Source organism: Ranitomeya variabilis, chromosome 1 (genome assembly GCF_051348905.1).
Source record: "Ranitomeya variabilis isolate aRanVar5 chromosome 1, aRanVar5.hap1, whole genome shotgun sequence".
Taxonomy (NCBI): domain Eukaryota; kingdom Metazoa; phylum Chordata; class Amphibia; order Anura; family Dendrobatidae; genus Ranitomeya; species Ranitomeya variabilis.
Genome location: NC_135232.1, coordinates 344,980,700 through 344,990,088, shown reverse-complemented (window position 1 = coordinate 344,990,088; position 9,389 = coordinate 344,980,700). Strand labels below are relative to the sequence as shown.

At 42.8% G+C, this 9,389-nt stretch overlaps 1 protein-coding gene across 2 annotated transcripts in view; it reads left to right on the top strand.

Annotated features, from left to right (window-relative positions):
• Window positions 1–310: 310 nt before the first annotated feature.
• The window catches only part of HSD17B3 (hydroxysteroid 17-beta dehydrogenase 3), a 211,103-nt gene continuing 202,024 nt past the window's right edge, over window positions 311–9,389 (top strand). The window contains exon 1 of one of the 2 annotated variants that reach the window (XM_077299641.1): window positions 311–736. In XM_077299641.1, the coding sequence (XP_077155756.1) occupies window positions 583–736 (154 nt within the window). In that variant the 5' untranslated portion in view covers window positions 311–582. The remainder of the gene's footprint in view (window positions 737–9,389) is intronic. The other variant, XM_077299644.1, reaches the window with a different exon arrangement.

Below are 9,389 nucleotides of genomic sequence, written 5' to 3'. Positions count from 1 at the left end.
GATGATCTCCTTGTGCTTGTTTGGGTACGCTCCTAAGACTTAAAATTTGCTTGTACGCTACAAAGTTACCGTACATGGTTTCCTATAAATGGCTGCAGTACTTTTGATAAGAAACTATATTAGAAGTCTGGGAATGAGTGAATGCTGAAGAGTGCATATAAGATAAAAGAGAATGTTTACTTATCTTGCAGCTTTGACATGTCACCTGTTTGATCACTGTAGAGTTTGTTCAACTCTATTTGAATAGAATTTGAATGAAGAGCAAATGTTAACATTTCCACATATGCGAAAAATCTGAAAAATTGTACTTGGGGCGTAGTTACTGGTTTACTTTGTGTACAATGTATACAAAATAGCTCCAAGTCATATTCTGACAGCAAGTCTTAAAGGCTTATAATTAAACAGAAAAAAAGGAGGGGAGAAGGAGTAACCATATAAACCATGACTCTTGGAATACATGTGATTTCAAACCTCTCCCTAACAGTTGTTAAGCATAAATTCTCTCGCAAGTAACTAAGGAGCAAGTAACAGGGCAGTGAGTGAGTGAGACAGTGCACTTCATTTATCCCGGAATCTGCTGGCATGGAGCTGCTCATTCAGCAGTTTTTAACTGCGCTGGGAATTTTTGTATGCCTTCAATTTATAGTGAAATGTTTTGGATTTTCAAAGTACCTGTTTCCAAGACTATGGGGTGTAATGCCACCATCATTTTTTCGAAGAATGGGAGAATGGGCAGGTAAAGATTTTGTCTATCTATCTATCTATCTATCTATCTATCTATCTATCTATCTATCTATCTATCTATCCATCTATCTATCTATCTATCTATCTATCTATCTATCTATCTATCTATCTATCCTTTTTATCTTGACATATATAAGTATTAGATTTTGTTTTTAATCTATATATATTTTTTTATGTATTTCATTGACTTATTTACTTTGTATATAACTATATAAAATATCAATTGCCCGCAAACCTCAGCATATTTTTCTTTTTAGATTGTATTGGAAAGTGTAGTATCTGCAAAAGGTTTCTGAAACAATTATGTATTGTGCATTATATATTTTAGTAAGAATGGTGGGTGTATGTGTCTGTATAGTTGTACGTTGGCATATATCCTGAGGCAGATTTGCATTAGAGACAACTGTTTTCAGATTGTTGCCTCCATGAGTTTGGCTCATGAGAACCTTGGACTTTGATTAGCTTGCAGAATGCTAAAGTTTTCCAAGCGATCTGTAGCATCGCTTGGAAAACTGACTGACAAGTTGGTCACACTTGTCAAACATACTGTTTGACAAGTGTGACCAACTTTTTACTATAGATGCAGCTTATGCAGCATCTATAGTAAAAGATAGAATGTTTAAAAATAATAAAAAAAATAAAAAAATGCTTATACTCACCCAGACATCTCATCAGCGGCGTCCGTTCGTCTTCCTATAGCTGGTCTGTGCGCACAGGACCTTCCGTGACGTCACGGTCACGTGAGCGGTCACATGACCGCTCACGACCAATCACAGGACAGTGACGTCATCGGCAAGGTCCTTCGCCGCACATCAGCTACAGGAACCGAAGCGACAGCATGCAGTGGAGGCGGGAAGACATCGAGGGTGAGTATATCGCTATTTTTTATTTTAATTCTTATTTTTTGACCACTTATATGGTGCCCAGTGCGTGGAGGAGAGTCTCCTCTCCTCCACCCTGGGTACCAACCGCACATAATCTGCTTACTTCCCGCATGGTGGGCACAGCCCCGTGCGGGAAGTAAGCAGATCAATGGACCCCTAGGTGTGCGGAATCCCCTGCAATTCCACATTTTAATGAACATGTTGCTTTTTTTTCCGCGATGCGATTTTTTCGCGGAAAAAAAGGCTACATTTGCACAAAAAATGCGGAATACACTTAAAATAATGGGAGGCATATGTAAGCGTTTTTTTCGCGTTTTTATCACGTTTTTATAGCGAAAAAACGCGAAAAATACTTAACGTGTGCACATGGCCTTACATGTCAAGCCATTCAGATATGATACATGAATAGATAGAAATGCCAAAGTGGGAGCTGCTCCTACAGATTGAATCTGTATTCTGACACATGGAGGGGGTCCTAAGTAGACGAATTGCTGCATGACATCTATATGACCTTATAGACAGGGATGGGCTTAAATAGTATAGACAGTGGGATTGCATTACTAAACTACTTGCACCAGACATGTGGTCTAAATTGTGCAAAAAACCTTTCATGATTTGCACCAGATATATTAAGTGTTATAGACACGTTAGACATGATTTTTTGACATGTGCAAAGGACATAATGGATCATCTAACTCACGATCCTGTGCTAATATATTGCACCAAAATGTTTAGTAATTCTGTGAAGGAATAATATAAATTTAGTCTAAAGATGCATCCGATTTATCATCCAGCATTAGACACTTGAAAAAATACATATTAAGACTCTAGTTGAGTATTGTCACCATCTAAAAGTTAGACGGCTTTAATAAATTAGTCCCAGTGCAGAAGTCTAACATCTTTAAAGGAAGTCTGTCAGTGCAAAATAATTTTTTATAGCACCACTCCACAGTTTATTTTTATTTTGCTGCTGCAGTGGTGTCACTAAGTTCCCTCCCCCTAGTCTTATACTTACCAGCCGCCATCTTCATCTGTTGTCACTGCCGTTCCAGTTGGTCTCCAGCAGTTTGTGACCTGCCAGGTCGCTCCAGTACTTGCTGGGTGGTCCGAAAGTCACGACTAGGGTTGAGTGAAACGGGTCGATCATTTTCAAAAGTCGCCGACTTTTGGCTAAGTCGGCGTCTCATGAAACCCGATCCGACCCCTGTGCTTGTCGGCCATGCGGTACGCGACTTTCGCGCCAAAGTCGCGTTTCAATGACGCGAAAAGCGCCATTTCTCAGCCAATGAAGGTGAACGCAGAGTGTGGGCAGCGTGATGACATAGATCCTGGTCCCCACCATCTTAGAGAAGGGCATTGCAGTGATTGGCTTGCTGTCTGCGGCGTCACAGGGGCTATAAAGGGGCGTTCCCGCCGACCGCCATCTTACTGCTGCTGATCTGAGCTTAGGGACAGGTTGCTGCCGCTTCGTCAGAAGCAGGGAGAGCGTTAGGCAGGGTCCACTAACCACCAAACCGCTTGTGCTGCAGCGATTTCCACTGTCCAACACCACCTTCGGTGTGCAGGGACTGTGGAAGCTATTTTTTTTTTTTTTCCCCTCAGCGCTGTAGCTTATTGGGCTGCCCTAGAAGGCTCCGTGATAGCTGTATTGCTGTGTGTATGCCACTGTGGAAACCAACTGCTTTTTTCAAAGCACATATCCTCTTGTTCCTTCCTTTCTGCACAGCTATCTTTTTTGTTTGTCCACACTTTTTATTTAATTTGTGCATCAGTCCACTCCTATTGCTGCCTGCCATACCTGGCTTAGATTACTGCAGGGAGATAGTAATTGTAGGACAGTCCCTGTTTTTTTTTTGTTTTTTTTGTGGGAGATTAAGATTGGCATTTCTGCTACATTCCCTGTGTGTGCCATCTCTCACTGAGTGGGCCATAGAAAGCCTATTTATTTTTTCCGTGATTTGTGTTCTAAATTCTACCTCAACACAAAAACACTACATCAATCAGTGGGAGAAAAATATTGGCCTCAGTCAGGGCTTGTGTGCCACTGCTGTGTGTGCTATCTCTCATTCAGTGGGCTATAGCAAGCCTATTTATTTATTTTTTTTTTTTTAATATTATTTGGTTTCTAAAGTCTCCCTGAAAAAAAAAAAATACCTAAAAAAACAGTGGGAGAGTAATATTGCCCTTTCAGCTTGTGTGCCAGTCTTGACTCCTGGGTGTGCCACCTCTCTCCCTCTCATTCAGTGGGCCATAGAAAGCCTATTTATTTATTTTTTTAAATATTATTGGGTTTCTAAAGTCTCCCTTAAAAAACAAAAAATACATAAAAAAACAGTGGGAGAGTAATATTGCCCTTTCAGCTTGTGTGCCAGTCTTGACTCCTGGGTGTGCCACCTCTCTCCCTCTCATTCAGTGGGCCATAGAAAGCCTATTTATTTATTTTTTTAAATATTATTGGGTTTCTAAAGTCTCCCTTAAAAAACAAAAAATACATAAAAAAACAGTGGGAGAGTAATATTGCCCTTTCAGCTTGTGTGCCAGTCTTGACTCCTGGGTGTGCCACCTCTCTCCCTCTCATTCAGTGGGCCATAGAAAGCCTATTTATTTTTTTTTTAAAATATTATTGGGTTTCTAAAGTCTCCCTTAAAAAACAAAAAATACATAAAAAAACAGTGGGAGAGTAATATTGCCCTTTCAGCTTGTGTGCCAGTCTTGACTCCTGGGTGTGCCACCTCTCTCTCTCATTCAGTGGGCCATAGAAAGGCTATTTTTTTTTTTGGTTTTTTTAATATTATTTGGTTTCTAAAGTCTCCCTGAAAAAAAAAAAAAACATAAAAAAACAGTGGGAGAGTAATATTGCCCTTTCAGCTTGTGTGCCAGTCTTGACTCCTGGGTGTGCCACCTCTCTCCCTCTCATTCAGTGGGCCATAGAAAGCCTATTTTTTTTTTTTTTAAATATTATTGGGTTTCTAAAGTCTCCCTTAAAAAACCAAAAATACATAAAAAAACAGTGGGAGAGTAATATTGCCCTTTCAGCTTGTGTGCCAGTCTTGACTCCTGGGTGTGCCACCTCTCTCTCTCATTCAGTGGGCCATAGAAAGCCTATTTTTTTTTGGGTTTTTTTAATATTATTTGGTTTCTAAAGTCTCCCTGAAAAAAAAAAAAAACCATAAAAAAACAGTGGGAGAGTAATATTGCCCTTTCAGCTTGTGTGCCAGTCTTGACTCCTGGGTGTGCCACCTCTCTCCCTCTCATTCAGTGGGCCATAGAAAGCCTATTTATTTTTTTTTTTCAATATTATTGGGTTTCTAAAGTCTCCCTTAAAAAACAAAAAATACATAAAAAAACAGTGGGAGAGTAATATTGCCCTTTCAGCTTGTGTGCCAGTCTTGACTCCTGGGTGTGCCACCTCTCTCCCTCTCATTCAGTGGGCCATAGAAAGCCTATTTATTTTTTTTTTTCAATATTATTGGGTTTCTAAAGTCTCCCTTAAAAAACAAAAAATACATAAAAAAACAGTGGGAGAGTAATATTGCCCTTTCAGCTTGTGTGCCAGTCTTGACTCCTGGGTGTGCCACCTCTCTCCCTCTCATTCAGTGGGCCATAGAAAGCCTATTTATTTTTTTTTTTAAATATTATTGGGTTTCTAAAGTCTCCCTTAAAAAACAAAAAATACATAAAAAAACAGTGGGAGAGTAATATTGCCCTTTCAGCTTGTGTGCCAGTCTTGACTCCTGGGTGTGCCACCTCTCTCTCATTCAGTGGGCCATAGAAAGCATTTTTTTTTTTTTTTCCTTGATTTGTGTTCTAAAATCTACCTCAACACAAAAACACTACATCAATCAGTGGGAGAAAAATATTGGCCTCAGTCAGGGCTTGTGTGCCACTGCTGTGTGTGCTATCTCTCATTCAGTGGGCTATAGAAAGCCTATTTATTTATTTATTTTTTTTCTTATTATTTGGTTTCTAAAGTCTCCCTGAAAAAAAAAAAAAAACATAAAAAAACAGTGGGAGAGTAATATTGCCCTTTCAGCTTGTGTGCCAGTCTTGACTCCTGGGTGTGCCACCTCTCTCCCTCTCATTCAGTGGGCCATAGAAAGCCTATTTATTTTTTTTTTTAAATATTATTGGGTTTCTAAAGTCTCCCTTAAAAAACCAAAAATACATAAAAAAACAGTGGGAGAGTAATATTGCCCTTTCAGCTTGTGTGCCAGTCTTGACTCCTGGGTGTGCCACCTCTCTCTCTCATTCAGTGGGCCATAGAAAGGCTATTTTTTTTTTGGGTTTTTTTAATATTATTTGGTTTCTAAAGTCTCCCTGAAAAAAAAAAAAAACATAAAAAAACAGTGGGAGAGTAATATTGCCCTTTCAGCTTGTGTGCCAGTCTTGACTCCTGGGTGTGCCACCTCTCTCCCTCTCATTCAGTGGGCCATAGAAAGCCTATTTATTTTTTTTTTAAAATATTATTGGGTTTCTAAAGTCTCCCTTAAAAAACAAAAAATACATAAAAAAACAGTGGGAGAGTAATATTGCCCTTTCAGCTTGTGTGCCAGGCTTGACTCCTGGGTGTGCCACCTCTCTCCCTCTCATTCAGTGGGCCATAGAAAGCCTATTTATTTTTTTTTTAAAATATTATTGGGTTTCTAAAGTCTCCCTGAAATAAAAAAAAAACTTAAAAAAACAGTGGGAGAGTAATATTGCCCTTTCAGCTTGTGCGCCAGTCTTGACTCCTGGGTGTGCCACCTCTCTCTCTCTAATTGTGGGCCATAGAAAGCCTTTTTTTTTTTTTTTTTTTTTTAATATTATTTGGTTTCTAAAGTCTCCCTGAGAAAAAAAAAAAAATAAATTAGGTGGGAGATTAATATTGACATTAGTGCTTGAGTGACAGTCCTGCGTGTGTGTCATCTCTGTGATTTTGTGCCACAGAAAACAGAGTGTGTAACATTGTGCCTGATTTTCCTTGTGGTCTCACCAACCTGTTAAGGGATATTGAAATCATACTGAAGTTATAGCTCACCGTGTAAGTTGTTTGACAGCAACAAATAAAGTTACTTTGGTTAAGATTTTAAAACAATGAGGAAGTCTGGTGCAAGAGGTCGTCGTGGGCGTTCATTGTCAGCTGGTAATGATGGTAGTGGTAGTGGAGCATCAGGTGGTCGTGGGGATAAAAATATTCCACCTAAGTCTGGAGCTGTGGAGCCAGTTTCGTCGTCAGGCTACACAAGGCCTCGAACGCTCTCTTTTCTGGGAGTAGGAAAACCGCTTTTAAAGGCGGAGCAGCAACAGCAAGTTTTGGCTTACATTGCAGACTCAGCCTCTAGCTCTTTTGCCTCCTCTTCCGAAACTGGTAAATGTAAAAGCAGCGCGTCGCTTGTGGATGTTCACGGTCAGGGACAAGTCGCTTCCTTGTCCTCCTCAGCAAAAACTACAACAAGAGAGAAGGATGCAGCAGGCGACACAACGGGTCACTCCATGGAGCTCTTTACACATACCGTCCCTGGCTTAGAAAGTGAAACATTTAACAGGCCATGCCCATTACAAGTATATTCTGACATGGAGTGCACTGATGCACAGCCACAGCCAGAGTACTATGCTGCTCCTTTGACTCAGACCACCACATTGCCCTCTCAGGGTACAGATCCACAATCAGACCCTGATGAGACTATGTTGCCCCGCCACGAACGCTATACCACCGACCGACACAGTGACACAGACGAAGTTGCACACGAGCTCGAAGAGGAGGTAATAGATGACCCAGTTATTGACCCCGATTGGCAGCCATTGGGGGAACAGGGTGCAGGCGGCAGTAGTTCAGAAGCGGAGGTGGAGGAGGGGCCGCAGCAGGCATCAACATCGCAACAGGTTCCATCTGCCGGGCCCGTATCTGGCCCAAAACGCGTGTCAAAGCCAAAACCTGTTGGAGCACAGCGTTGCCATCCGGTTAAAGCTCAGTCTGCAATCCCTGAAAAGGGATCCGAGTCTAGGAAGAGTGCAGTCTGGCATTTTTTTAAACAACATCCAACTGATCAGCGCAAAGTCATCTGTCAAAAATGTTCAACTAGCTTAAGCAGAGGTCAGAATCTGAAAAGTCTAAATACTAGTTGCATGCATAGACACTTAACCACCATGCATTTTCAAGCCTGGACTAACTACCAAACGTCCCTCAAGGTTGTAGCACCCTCGGCCAATGAAGCTAGTCAGCAACGCAACATCCCTTCCGTCACTGTAAGGCCACCATTTTCCGCACCACCGGCAGTATCTGTGCAGGTTTCTTTGCCAGCCAAAAGCAGTCAGGGTCAGGGAATCACCAGTTTTGTAGGAGGAAATATTGCATCTAGGGCACCGGCGGAAACAATACCGTCTCCAACCGTCTCTCAGTCTGCCATGTACACCGGCACACCCGAAAGTTCCACGATCTCCAGCTCTCCAGTCCAGCTCACCCTACATGAGACTCTGGTTAGAAAAAGGAAGTACTTATCCTCGCATCCGCGTACACAGTGTTTTAACGCCCACATAGCTAGACTAATCTCGTTAGAGATGATGCCCTACCGGTTAGTTGAAAGCGAAGCTTTCAAAGCCCTGATGGAGTACGCTGAACCACGATACGAGCTACCCAGTCGACACTTTTTTTCCAGAAAAGCCATCCCAGCCCTGCACCAGCATGTTAAACAGCGCATCGTCCATGCACTCAGGCAATCTGTGAGTACAAAGGTGCACCTGACTACAGATGCATGGACCAGTAGGCATGGCCAGGGACGTTATGTGTCCATCACGGCACACTGGGTGAATGTGGTGGATGCAGGGTCCACAGGCGACATCAATTTAGGGACAGTTGTGCCTAGCCCACGGTCTAGGAAACAGTTGGCTGTAGGCGTTCGCACCCCCTCCTCCTCCTCCTCCTCGTCCTCCTGCAGAAGCTACAGCTCTTCCACAGAACGCAGTCTGCCAACCACTCCATCGGCAGATGACACTGTTGCACACCAGTTGTCCCATTATGGGCCAGCTACTGCCAAGCGTCAGCAGGCTGTATTGGCTATGAAGTGCTTGGGCGACAACAGACACACCGCGGAAGTTCTGTCCGAGTTCTTGCAACACGAAACGCAGTCGTGGCTGGGCACAGTAGATCTTGAGGCAGGCAAGGTAGTGAGTGATAACGGAAGGAATTTCATGGCTGCCATCTCCCTTTCCCAACTGAAACACATTCCTTGCCTGGCTCACACCTTAAACCTGGTGGTGCAGTGCTTATTGAAAACTTATCCTGGGTTCTCCGACCTGCTCCTCAAAGTGCGTGCACTTTGCTCACATATCCGACGTTCGCCTGTACACGCCAGCCGTATGCAGACCTATCAGCGGTCTTTGAACCTTCCCCAGCATCGCCTAATCATAGACGTTGCAACAAGGTGGAACTCAACACTGCACATGCTTCAGAGACTGTGCGAACAGAGGCGTGCTGTTATTTATTTGTGGGAGGATACACGGGCAGGCAGTAGGATGGCAGACATGGAGTTGTCAGGTGTGCAGTGGTCTAAGATACAAGACATGTGTCAAGTCCTTCAGTGTTTTGAGGAATGCACACGGCTGGTTAGTGCAGACAACGCCGTAATAAGCATGAGCATCCCCCTAATGCGTCTGCTGATGCAAAGTTTGACGCACATAAAGGAGCAGGCGTCTGCACCAGAGGAAGAGGAAAGCCTTGATGACAGTCAGCCATTGTCTGGTCAGGGCAGTGTACAGGACGAGGTAGCGGGCGAAGAGGAGGTG